This window comes from Pantherophis guttatus, chromosome 2 (assembly GCF_059756535.1).
Source record: "Pantherophis guttatus breed Tessera chromosome 2, ASM5975653v1, whole genome shotgun sequence".
In the NCBI taxonomy this organism is placed as follows: domain Eukaryota; kingdom Metazoa; phylum Chordata; class Lepidosauria; order Squamata; family Colubridae; genus Pantherophis; species Pantherophis guttatus.
In genome coordinates, this window is record NC_142064.1 from 38,968,384 (window position 1) to 38,982,087 (window position 13,704).

At 40.1% G+C, this 13,704-nt stretch overlaps 1 protein-coding gene across 1 annotated transcript in view; it reads right to left on the bottom strand.

Annotated features, from left to right (window-relative positions):
* The window catches only part of EDIL3 (EGF like and discoidin domains 3), a 230,013-nt gene that overhangs the window by 44,947 nt on the left and 171,362 nt on the right, over positions 1-13,704 (bottom strand). Inside the window, exons 7-8 of the mRNA XM_060690628.2 lie at positions 8,021-8,165; positions 6,946-7,130 (exon numbers count right to left, since the gene is read on the bottom strand). Of these exons, the coding sequence (XP_060546611.1) occupies positions 6,946-7,130; positions 8,021-8,165 (330 nt within the window). The remainder of the gene's footprint in view (positions 1-6,945; positions 7,131-8,020; positions 8,166-13,704) is intronic.

Genomic DNA, 13,704 nt, shown 5'->3' on the forward strand with positions numbered 1-13,704 from the left:
AAAATCCAGCAGGTTCTGACAGGTTCTGGAGAACTGGTAGAGGAAATTTTAGTTTGGAGAACTGGCAAATACCACCTCTGGCTGGTCCCAGAGTGGGGTGGAAATGGAGATTTTGCAATATCCTTCCCCCAGGAGTGGGGAGGGAATGGGGATTTTGCAGTAACCGTCCCCTGGAGTGGGGAGGGAATGGAGATTGTGCAGCATCCTTCCCCTGCCACACCCACCAAGCCACACCACACCACGCCCACCAAGCCAAGCCCACAGAACCGGTAGTAAAAAAATTTGAATTTCACCACTGGTTATAACCATAAAAATCCTTAAAAACTCATTGCAAGGGGGGGGGAGGGCAGGGGCAGGGTGGGGGGAAGTGGGATCTGTTGTTACTCGATCAACCACCTCCACTGTGCTGCTCCCCCATTGGGGCCCCAACCTAACTAGCAGAGCCAGGTCTTGAAGCCTTATGAAAGGAGAGGAGGGTTGGGGCTAACTTCACGGGGGGGGGGGATATTCCAGAGAGCAGGTCAATAGCAAAGAAGGCCCTTTTCCTGGACATTAAGAAGGATGTTAGACGTTGGAATGACAAATAATTCTTTCCTTGATGTGTTAAAGCAGTTGTGTCCTGTCTTGACAAAGCAGTTTTAAAGATCTTCCCCACTGTATGCATGGATTTGTATTTGTGTGTATATATAGACATTGATGTTCAATGAAGAGATGTCATGCACAATGGTGGCTGTGCATGTACACAATCCCATTAATCTTGATTGACTTCTACATTTTAGGGAACTATAGAATAGAAACAGTGTCTTGCTACAATCCTATATGGTGGAACTTTTAAAGCATGATTTGCACAAGCCTAGCAGTTGCTAACTTCATCTTCAAAACTAAACAATAAAAATACATTGTCAAAGATTTCTGAGTCCAGATCAAAATACTTTACAAACTGCAAATGATCATTCATTTTCAACAAGCATATCCTGCCCTAGACAGATTTTATACACTTTGAAGCAGAAGAAAAATGGGCATAATTTTTCTTAGGCCGCCAGGACACTCTGAATGCAAAAGGAATCAATTTATATACGTAATCAGGTTCCCAACAGAAGAGCATTTGAAACACAAGCAATATTTCTAGGTGAATTGATAAGAGCTATTATTGCAACTCCCTGCCAATCTGTACCAACAGTATCACCTATCATGGAACAATTCACATGAAACTGGTGTATATTGTCTTGCACAAGTTTTGTTTCAGAGTTTAGCAAAATCAACAAAAATGAAGCATATCTTTCAGCACTTTCTATAGAAGGCACTATTTTGTCTAGGGGAGTCAAGATTCTTCTGAGAAGCACTTGGCATCCACAGTCAAAAGCCTCTGGTGTTTATTACAGTGGTGGGTTTCAGAATTTTTTACTACAGGTTCTGTGGGTGTGGCTTGGTGGGCGTGGCAGGGGAAGGATACTGTAAAATCTCCATTCCCTCCCCACTCCAGGGGAAGGTTACTGCAAAATCCCCATTCCCTCCCAATCAGCTGGGACTTGGGAGGCAGAGAATAGATGGGGAAGGGGCCAGTCAGAATTTTTACTACTGGTTCTCCGAACTACTCAAAATTCCTGCTACTTGTTCTCCAGAACTGGTCAGAACCTGCTGAAACCCACCTCTGGTTTATTATGGGGAAGAGGAAATGTATTACAAAAAATAAATTTATCCTTACATTTCAGCTGGAGACATTAAGGCAATAACAGGTAAAAACAAAGCTCAGTTTCCATAGGGATGCAAAGGTGGTTTGTCTCTTTTTAAATTGGATAAATTAAACATAAATCTAAGTATATTAAGCCTACCAGAGCAAAGCAGTTGGAAAATCATGCTGCTGAATTTAGATTTCTGTTACTCATTTTCTACAGTATAATCTCACGATGAGGGAAAACATTTGCACATTAATTGGCCTATACATTTTTCCCCCCAGTTGTAGCTAAGGAGAAAAAGATTAAAAAGAAAAATCTAAATTAAAATCTGGGTGACCATTTATTTGCTTTTTGTGCCAGAGTTGACTCCTGGCAACTGGCTAGTCAGGTCCTTGCAGTTTTCTTGGCAAAATTTTCAGAACTGGTCTGCCAATGGTTGCTTACTAGAACTGAGAAAGAGCAACTGACCCAAAGTTTCTCAGTTGGCTTTGTGGTAAAAGCAGAATTAGAACTGAGAGTGTCTTGCCTGGTGTTTTAATCACTAGGCAAACTGTCTTTAACCACTAGGCAAACTATGCAAGCAGCCAAAACTAAAACAATTAAAATCAACAAATGAAATCAATATGCCAACGCCTGTTTAACAGGTAAATTTTAGGAGCCTTTTAAAAAAATTGTTGACAAGAGTACAGGTAGTCCTTGACTTACAAGCATGATGGAATTTCTATCGTGAATCATGTCAGTCATGAGTCAAAGCATTGACACGGGCGGACCTAATTCTATGACTTTCTTTTTCTGGCAGTCATTAAGTGACTATGGTGGCTGTTAAGCAAGTCAATGAATTTATATGGCTATATTTTTTCTAGAAACTAGCCAACAAGGCTGGAAACCAGCAAAAGAACGTCATAATTTGTAGTCACATGACTATAGAATGCTGCTATCAGTCATAAAGATGGGCCAATTGCCAAGTGCCTGAAATGTACTCTGGGATGGCTCCATAAGTAACATTTAGAGGACCCAAAGGTGCTTTTTCAGGAGGCAACTGGACTTCCTCGTTTTTTCTTTGAAGATATTTCACTTCTCATCCAAGAAGCTTCTTCAGGTCTGACAGTATAGTGGGGAATGGAAGGATTTACTGTATATTCCTTGTGGACAGCTGGTCGTTTGCATCCTTGGATGTGTCATATACAGGCCACACTTACCCTGGCTCCGCAAAGAAAGAAAATGTCACGATGCATCACGATATGTCATGTGATGAGATTGAGTTTGACATCCGTGTTTTAGAGGGTTGTTGAAGCACTTGGAGGTTTATCTGTGTCCTCAGGGTCACCTGAGTAATGCTCCTGGTGCCTGTAGTCTGCATTTTTTTCTTCCCCACACCCTGGAAATCCATTCCTACTCTCACATCATTCAAAGGATGTTCATCCCATTTGGGGTGGGGGGGGGGAATTGCAGACCACAGGAACCAGAAGCACTACTCAGGTGATCCTGAGGACATAGATAAACCTCCAAATGCTTCAATGAGCCTATAAAAGGATGCAAACTACCATCTGTCTGCAAGGAATATAAATCCTTCCATTCCCCACTATACTGTCAGAGCTGAAGAAGCTTCTTAGATGAGAAGTGAAACATGTTCAAAGGAAAAAAAAGAAAGTCCAATTGCCTCCTGAAAAAAGCACCTTTGGGATGACCATGACCTGGATGACTGAGAATCTCTACAGACTTTTAAGGAACCAGTTGTTAAGCAAGGACCATCAGGTCTCTCAACTTAACAGGAAATGCATTTTAAAGAAAGGGAATAGCTACCAGAAGGTTTGACCCCTACTTGCTGAAAGATGAGCTCAGAATAGCTATTGCTGAATTTTCTCAGGTGAATCCAATGAATGGTGGCAGCAAAAGACTTTTCTTCACTACACCCGAATTATTTATGGCTTTCCAAGTCAGAACCAGTTTCTTTCATTTCTCTCACAAATGCTTTGTTTTTAGCCTAGGTACAATGCACTTTCTTCTACAGATTTCATTTCACAGTTGACCAAACAAGGTAGCCTATAGGCAGATGAGCAGCCTCTTTTCATTTGGTTCAGGAGCATCCTGGTTATCTGTAGGGCAATGACTTGTGTGAATCTAAACACACCATCTGTAATAATAAACACACCGGCATTGCTAGTTCTTCTTTTTCCCCTTCTCTCTCTACTAAACTCAAAGCGAAGGCAGTAATAAAGTTGAAATGCTTAGCAACCACAGGTAAAAAAAATAAAATAAGTTAATAAGTCATAATTTATACGTGAGATGATTGCAGGGGGTTAGTAGCACATTTCTGGTACAGTTAGACTTCATGCTGAGCATCCTTTCCCCTCCCGACAGCAGATTCAAATCACTGCCATGTACAATGTTCCTAATATGTAAATTGAACAGTAACCTGTCAAACAGTCTTCTGTATGGTGATTTGTTGCACTTTTATATATTAGCCTATACAGGAACTTCTGTAAATCATCCTATCTCTGAAAACAAGCAATGTGAACAGCTTCTTAATAGTTTCACAGTGCTGCATCAATCTTACCGGAACCAAACATGGTAGAGAAATATAGATCTAGAGCCTTATCACCCAGTCTAATGAAAGAATTTGCTATCAAAAATAAACAAGTAAATAATATGGAGATGGAATAAGGGTGGGTTTTTTGTTTTTTTTTGAAAACCTGTTAATCAAATCCAAGTAGTCAATCTCTGACAAATAATAAATTACAGTTCTATGGCTCTTGTGAATTTCCATCTGAATAATTCAGTTTGCTTCAGTAAATCTGATCTGGTACATGTGTTTCAAAAAATATTTAATTAAAATTGGAATCTATGCTTCCATTGCTGTGACATGATATGACATAGCCAGCCAATCAGCTAGAAAAACTTTCCAGATGGCATCTGTGGTTATCTATTATTCAGCTCATTTCAGATAGACTTCTAACAGCACAATCAACTTGATTATACACTTACTCAAATTAAATTTAAGTACCCAGATTTACAGAGATTTATCCACATAACTGCCTCCATATGGATAACAGATCTATGGAAATGCAAATAAAGAATTGGATTTCAATTTAGACACTTATAATCAACTGGAAGAAGTGGTAGACATTGTGTCTCATCTGGTGCTGGTTATTACCTATAACCCCTGTATGGCACAGGGTCCACCTACTTGAAAAACCACTTATCTTCTCCAACTGTTTCTGCCCATGTAGTATGTTCCAGCAGCTTGGGAACATTCCAGGTCCTCTCCATGAAACAGTGCCGTCTTGTGGGACCTAACAAGTCTACCTTCTCTATTGCAGCTCCACCATCTGGAACATCCCTTCAGAGTTAATGACAGCTTACCTCTCCTAAGGTAAGCTTAAAAATAGCTCTTCTATTGTTTTGTTGTTGTTGTTTTTTTGCTACATTACATTATTTTAGATCTGACTGTCTGCATAAGCCAGTGCTTTTAACTGTTAGTTTTTATATATTTTTATATAAAAATATTTTATATTTTTCCTAGTTTTGTGTGCTACTCAGAGTCCACTGGAATTGGGCAGTCAATACATTTAAATAAATAATAAATAAACTTTATTTCCACTAAAGACTGGAACCCTTTTACAACAGATAAAGTGCAGAGAAAGACCGGAAAATAGAAACCCTGGTGTTTTTGTAGTAAAGTTCTTTTCTGGAAATTGTTTCGGTCTGATACTTGAGTCTACCTATTTCAGAATGGCTCCTTGATCTGCTCTGCAGCATTTCTAAGAGAATAGAGGGGGTCTTGAAGAAATAAAGCTGATGAAATCTGTTTTTACCAGTCTCACAATATGTCTCCATTGGATTGGCATCTAATGGATGTTATCATTTAATTTCCTCCAAAGGAAATGTTAAGCAGAGTTTGTTATTCAAAGGCAAATAAGTAGAACCTTATGGTACCATTCTTGGAAATGTTTATATTGTCTTTTGTTCAAATGAACATATAACGATAAAAAAGAGAAATATTTGGTAATATTGTTGGCATTCCAACTAGTTCTTTAGGCTTGATGTTATTCCTCTTCAATGGAGAAAACTTAGTACAGCCTACCAATCAGAATAGAGCTGAAAGGGACCTTGGAGATCTTCTAGTCCCGCCCCCTGGTCAAGCAGGAGACCCTATATCAGTAATGGCTAACCTTTTTGCCATTGTGTGCCAAAAGCAGGGGGAATGCGGGGGAGGGTCACACGTGCACATGCCCACACCCATAATTCAATGCACCCCCCCACCTCCCCACACATGCATGCGTGACTCCCCCCCACGCTTCCCCCACTTTTGGCACATGATGGCACAGTGGGCCCGGTAGGCCTGTTTTTCACCCTCCCCAGGCCCCACAGGCTTTCTTGGAACCTGGGAAGGGCGAAAACAGCCTTCCCCACCCCCCTGGAGGCTCTCAGGAGGCCAAAACCAGACTGTTTTCTGACTTCCGGTGGCCTGGAAGGCCCGAAAATCAGCTGGCCAGTGTGCACATGTGCACTGGAGCTGAGCTAGGAAAATGCTTGCATGCCCACTGATATGGCTCCACGTGCCATCTGTGGCACGCATGCCATAGGTTCGCCATCACGGCCCTATATCATTTTAAACAAGTGACTGTCCAGTCTCTTCTTAAAAAGTTCCAGTGATGAAGCACCCACTATGCCTGAAAGCAAGGTGTTCCACTGGTTAATTGTCCTCACTGTTAGGAAATTTCTCCTTTATTCTAGGGTCCTTCTCTCCTTGATTAGTTTCCATCCATTTTTTCTTGTCCTGACTTCTGGTGCTTTGGAAAATAAATTGATCCCCTCCTCTTTCTGGCAGCCTTTCAAATACTAGAATACTGCTATCATGTCCCCTCTAGTCCTTTTTTCTAGATTAGACAAACCCAAATCTTGCAGCTGGTTGTCATGTGTTTTAGTCTCCCAGCCTTTAATCATCTCAGTTGCTCTTCTTTGCAGTTTTTTTCCAAAGTCTCAATATCTTTTTTGTAATGTGGTATAATGTAGCCTATGTCCATATCATCATAGGCTCTTATATCATATCTATTACTATTTGGAATTCTTTTAATTCAGTATACAGTATACATATTTTTTTTTAAATAGTAAACTCTATAAATTTATCTGCCCCCCTTAATATCAATCTAATCTAATCTAATATCTAATCTAATCTAATCTAATCTAATCTAATCTAATCTAATCTAATCTAATCTAATCTAATCTGTTGCTCTTTCATATAAAACCAAAAAGCCAAAATTATCACCTGTAGCCACTGAGACTGGTCACTATGTCCTGATGTCCAGGCATTAACTTTGCCTTGTTTGTCTAGTCGAGCTTTCCTGGGTTCCCATGTGAACATATCCATGTTGAGTGTTCTGAATATACTGGAAGCAGTGATCTGATAATCCTGTATATGTCCTGATTTCATCCCCAAAGGTTCAGAACAACCTAAAACAAATTAAAGAAGATCCTTGAAATACTCACCTTGTATAGGTGAGTAACCTGTACATTTTGACATTGTGTCAATGCACATGTTTATTAAAGTACATAGTTTTACTGAGAACGCTGTCTCAACACAAGAAAACAAAATCAGATCAAATCTCATCAAAAGCAACTGTTGAACATTATTGTTTTGTTTTATAAACAAAATGATTCTTTTAATTACATTTTAATTAATTCCATAAACTAGTTTTTAATTCTTCGTTAGCTTCATAGACCAATATATATTAGCAGAAAACTATGATATAAATGCCAAATTATTTGTTTTTATTTCATTTTCAGTGCTGGCTGTATTTTATTTTCCCTTCTGTTCAGCTGTGTCCAATTCCTGGACAAGTCCTTCCAGTAAGGTTTTTCAGATGTGATTTGACATTACCTCATTGCTATGGCTGAGAAAAAGGAACTGGCCCAAGGTCATCCAGTTCCACCTAGTACTTAAGGCGGAACTAGCACTCACAGTCTCCCAGTTTCTAGTCTGATGACTTAACCACTATGTCAAACTGGCTCTTTCTGGAGGTATATTAAGTCTTTCTTATTTTATTGCTTTAAGTTTAATTTTGAATTTGACTGTATTTCTTGTATTAAAACAAATATGATCACTTCAGAATTAGTTCTCTGAAATAAGAGGATAAAGGATGTGGGGGGGAATAGGAACGATGTGCTCCAGTAACAGAAAAACAGATAAATTGAAGAATTATAAAAAAACATGTTTTTAAAAAGGTTAAATAAATGATGAAAACATATATTAGTTTTTGACATATTTATATAGACATACATAAATTCATAATAAGACACAAAGATATTTAAAATAATACAAAGAAACATCTACGAATACTGACCTGATAATTCACAGCCAAGAAGTTCCATTCGCAAAGTACAATGCCTTCTACAGACTTGAGGATACAATCGTATATACTGAGATTTTATTGGCGGGGTGAAAGAATTTGCATAAGGTGTATTATTATCCACATTTCCATGGAAAACCTGCAACAGCACATAATTGGTTTTAGTTACACATGACAGATGTAACACACAAATATTGATATTTAACTATATTATTTTCTTTATCTATATAATCTATATTATTTACAACTATGTTAGATAAAAAAAATTAAAATGCAATTTGCCCCATTTCAGTGCCTGCTGCAAGAATGAGGATTTTAGGGACTTCCTAAAGAACCACAGGATCGTGACTACAATTCTAAGGCAGAATGCAAATCCAAAGGCCAGACGTGATGACAGACAAGAGGACATTGACATAGTGAGATGTCAGACGTTGTTTTGTTGATGGGACTTAGAACATGTCAATCTTGTCAAATCATATATAATGGATAAAGGTAACTGGAGACAGGTGATCTCACAGATATTCTGTCCCTATGTTATCAAGGGAGAGACAGTTTGGTATAGTAGTTAGAAACAGGAACACAGTGAGTTCTAGTCCAGCCTTATGCATGAAGTCAGCTGGTTGACTTTGGGCCACTCAATATCTCTCATTTTATTTTATTTATTTTATTTATTTATTTTATTTATTTTGTCAAGCATGTATTTGATAACAGAGTCAAGTGTAAACATAATTATGAATACATAAAATGGATTCAAATAAAAGGAACTATTAGGACAGGGACGGTAGGCACGCTGGTGCACTTATGCATGCCCCTTACAGACCTCTTAGGAATGGGATGAGGTCTACAGTAGTAGTCTAAGGTTAAAGTTTTGAGGGTTTGGGGAAGAAATCACAGAGTCAGGTAGTGCATTCCAGGCATTGACAACTCTGTCAACTCAGTCTGAACAATTCAATGGCAAGCCACTTAGAGGTATCACATATATCAGGGTTTTACAAATTCTTCAGAAGAAATACTTTGGAATGTTTAGTAATGTATGAAGCAGCTCTTTTTGAAGTGCTTTCTCTACAGTTCTGTTCCCCTCTCAACTCAGCTTCTTTAGATGTTGCTCCCAGGTGTGTACATGTACATGTGTATACATCTACATCCACAGCCATTTCTCTTTCAGACTACATTTGGATATATGCAGGAACACAACAGAAGTCACATCTAAAGCTGCTATGTAGGCCAGAAGAATTTGTAGTTGCTTCAAGTATGGTGGTTCATTTTCCCTCCCATATATTTTAAAATATCGCTTTCAAAGAATTTGCCGAGTTCTACTAGGTGTTTGATTTAGAATGTAGAACTTTGAACAAGACCTGCCCCTATTATTCTTGTATCCAACTATTTTGATTAATACCTACCAATGAAAATTATATTCAGTAAAAGTACCATTACTTAATTTGACAATGTTTAATAATAAACTATATGTTAAAAATGGTTAGCAACCAAAAGACGTATATTCTTGATTAGAACTACAGTATAAATATTAGAATGCTTTCAACACTGTCTGTCAGCATTCCAGAAAACCCCCCAGCTCCAAGTAAAGACTCTGAAGCAAGCATTTTCAAAGTTCTATTTACTAGAATAGGTAAACTGGCACATCTGGGAAAACCCAAATCTGAGAGGTCCGGGTTTTTCCTCAGTAAATTAAAAACCCCCAAACCATCCCCTCTCTCCTCAGTCGATCACATGCTCCAATCAACCGCCATCCCATCTTGAGAAATCACTCTGACCACTCCTTCTCCAGATACAGGATCGCCCTGACCTTGACCGACAGGAAGAATGCTATTATGTCTACAGACAACCCCTCTACTAAATCCCCCCTCCTACTTTCCCACACATGAGAAGGTGGCAGCATGGAAGCTTCCGGCCTAATATGGCTTCCAAAACTGACACTGTCCTTCACTTGTCTCCCATCAAAGAGCTCTCTACATTATTCTCATACTAGTTTACCAGACTATGTCTCCCAATAATATTTGTTAAGTGTAGGAGCAGGCAGTATCAACCACTAATATCATCTAGTCTCATTGCCATACTAGAAATATATAGGAAGTTTTTGGGAAAAGATAGATCACTATTTCTTACTGTAACTATACTTTTCCTCCATGTTTGTACATGCATGTACGTTGAGCTTTGCCTTCACTAGGCTTGATATACCTATCTACATTATGTTTTATTAAGAAAAACACTATTTAGATGCCAAATGGATGCTTATTATCTTCTACACAATCACTGGATAAGAGTTTTGGACCCACATCCCATTGCAACAGCCATTGAAGACCTTCTTATTTCAGCAAGCCGGGCTGGCTTAAAATTTTAATGGGTTATTTTATGGGTAAAGGGTTTTAAAATTGGGGAAGCCAAACTGATTTAATTCTGTTTTAACTTATTTTAATTTTTATATTGTATGTATTTTAATCTTGGCTGTTCACCACCCTGAGTCCTTCGGGAGAAGGGTGGTATACAAATTTAATAAATAAATAAATAAATAAATAAATAAATAAATAAATAAATAAATAAATAAATAAATAAATAAATATGGTAGAACAGCCAGCAAAAGCCATGTCAAAGAACAGCCAGTAGGTGTCAGTGTTCTATAAAAAATATATGTGGTAATACAGGGAAGGGCTGGAATATCTGTTTTTCTACTTCCTGTATCCTACCCTACTTGTATGCCTCTATGCATGTTTCAAGTCTTGGCTATCTAAGAAGGTTGTTGTGCCTGTCTAAATTACCTTTTACCAAGTGAAATGAACTTAAAGTCTACCTGTTTGAATTTTTTAATTAATTGCTGGATTATAGAATCTGTTTTGTGACAATAGTTTTAAAACAAACTATATAGTTTGACCCTGTGTATAGTTGCAATTTCTACCTTCAAATACCCTTGTGTTTAATAATATTTTTTAATATACTGTTCTCTGTACTTGCTTCAGGACAGGAATGGATGACACTGTATTCCTCTCTTGCTCTTAAGAGTGAAATACAATTGAGTATACTTCATATAGGTCAAATTACATTTTAAAATGCATTCTTACTTTTACAATGAGTTTATTCAGTGTGTTTAAATATATTCTTTATTTTCAAGGATTAACCATTTGTCAACACAATTAAGACAGAATTGCTACAGCACTATGAATTTATAAGGGGAATGGCCCTGATATCTATTAGTTCCTGTAGAAATATTTGAGCCATTTGAACATCGCTAAGTTTTACAGAAGAGTTTGGCAAAGGTATATACATAAAAATAGTTAGTTAGTTAGTTAGTTTATTATATTTATATATCTCCCTTCTCCCGAGGGACTCAGGGCGGTGAACAGCCATGGTAAAAAAATATACAACAAAAGTTAAAAACTTATTAAAATAATTCAATCATTTGGCCAAATTTAAAATATCCAACTAAAATCATTTTCAAACCCCTATCAAAACCCAATTTAAAAAACCTTTATCCTGTCAGACCAGCTTGCTGGAATAATAGGGTCTTCAGAGCGCGATGGAAGGCACGGAGGTCGGGGATCTTCGTATGTCCGGGGGCAGTTCATTCCATAGGACCGGGGCCCCCACAGAGAAGGCTCTCCCCCTGGGGGTCGCCAGCCTACACTGTTTGGCTGATAGCACCCTGAGGGGGCCCTCTCTGTGGAAGCGTATTGGTCGCTGGGAGGCAATCGGTGGCAGAATGCGGTCCTGTAGATAACCAGGTCCTAAGCCATGGAGCGCTTTAAAGGTGGTAACCAACACCTTGAAGCGCACCTGGAAGACCCCCGGGAACCAATGCAGCTCACACAAGATGGGTGTTACATGGGAGTGACGAGTCGCCCCCATTATTACTCACGCGGCCACATTCTGGACCAGCTGGAGCCTCCGGGTGCTCTTCAAGGGGAGCCCCATGTAAAGAGCATTACAATAGTCCAGACGGGAAGTGACGAGGGCGTGGGTGACTGTGTGCAGGGCGTCCTGATCCAGAAAGGGATGCAACTGGGAGATCAGGTGAACCTGATAAAAAGTTTATGTAGTATAAATATGTACTTCAAGAAGAAATTAATCAGGCAACCAGAAGTAGCTGGAGCTGTGGTTTAACATCTAGCAGGTACAAAATAGCAACTTGAATTTATTTTAAAACGTCATGTTTTTATAATTGGCAGTGGATCTAGGAAAGCTCCCTGGTTTACCGAGGAGCTCCAGGAGATGAAGCGCCAGAAGAGAGATATAGAGCGACGCTGGAGGACTAGTAAATCTGAATCTGACCGAACACTCTTGAGAGTCTTTATTAGGACTTATTTAGTGGCGATACTGGTGGCAAAATGCTCGCATTTTTCCACACTTATTGCATCCGCAGATTCTCACCCAGCCACCCTATTTAGAGTGACTCACTCCCTCCTTTATGTACAGGGAGTGTAGGAGCCCTTGCAGGGTAGAGCTGAGGAGTTTGTGCAGTTTCTGTCAGATAAAGTCACTCAGATTCAGATAGACCTGGACTCTGATTGGGCAATACTGACAGAGATGACGGGGGCGGGCCTTAGTCCTATTGTGTGGGACAAGTTTGAGCCAAGGGAACTCCTGAGGAAGTGGACAAGACTGTAGGTGCGATGAGTTCCTCCACCTGTTTGTTGGACCCGTGCCCCTCCTGGCTGGTTTCGGCGAGCAGGGAGGTGACACGAGGCTGGCTCCAGGCTTTAGTTAATGCGTCCTTAAGGGAGGGGTCCTTCCCGCAACCATTAAAGGAGGTGGTTGTAAGGCCCCTCCTCAAGAAGCCTTCCCTGGATCCAGCAGAATTAAAGAACTTTTGGCCAGTCTCCAACCTACCCTTCGTAGGAAAGGTTGTAGAGAAAGTGGTAGCACTTCAGTTCCTGCGGTCATTGGATGAAACAGATTATCTAGACCCTTTTCAGTCTGGCTTCAGGCCTGGATACAGCACAGAAACTGCCTTGGTCATATTGATGGATGATCTCTGGCAAGCCCGAGATGGGGGTCATTCTTCTATCTTGGTGCTACTTGACTTCTCAGCAGCTTTCGATATCATTGACCATGGTATCCTTCTGGGACGACTAAGGGAGTTGGGAGTGGGAGGCACCATGTTACGGTGGTTCTCCTCCTATCTCTCTGGTCGCTCATAGTCGGTGTTGGTAGGAGGACAGAGGTCGACCCCTAGGCCCCTCGTTTGCGGGGTGCCTCAGGGCTCGGTCCTCTCTGCCCTCCTATTTAACATCTACATGAAACCGCTGGGTGAAATATCCGACGATACGGGGTGGGATATCAGCAATATGCTGATGACACCCAGCTGTATATCTCCACCCCGCGTCAGTTCAGTGATGCAGTGGATGTGATGTGCCAGTGCCTGGAGGCTGTGAGGGTCTGGATGAGAGTCAACAGGCTCAGACTTAACCCAGACAAGACCGAATGGCTGTGGGTATTGCCTCCTAAAGACTATGTTGATTGTCCATCCTTGGTCCTGGGGGGAGGGAGAAATTGTCCCCCTCAGAACAGGCTCGCAATCTGGGTGTCCTTCTAGACTCACAGCTAAGATTAGAGCAACATCTAACAGCTGTGGCTAGGGGGACTTTTGCACAGGTTTGCCTGGTGCACCAACTGTGACCCTACTTAGATCAGGAGGCTCTCCTCACAGTCACTCATGCCCTTGTCAC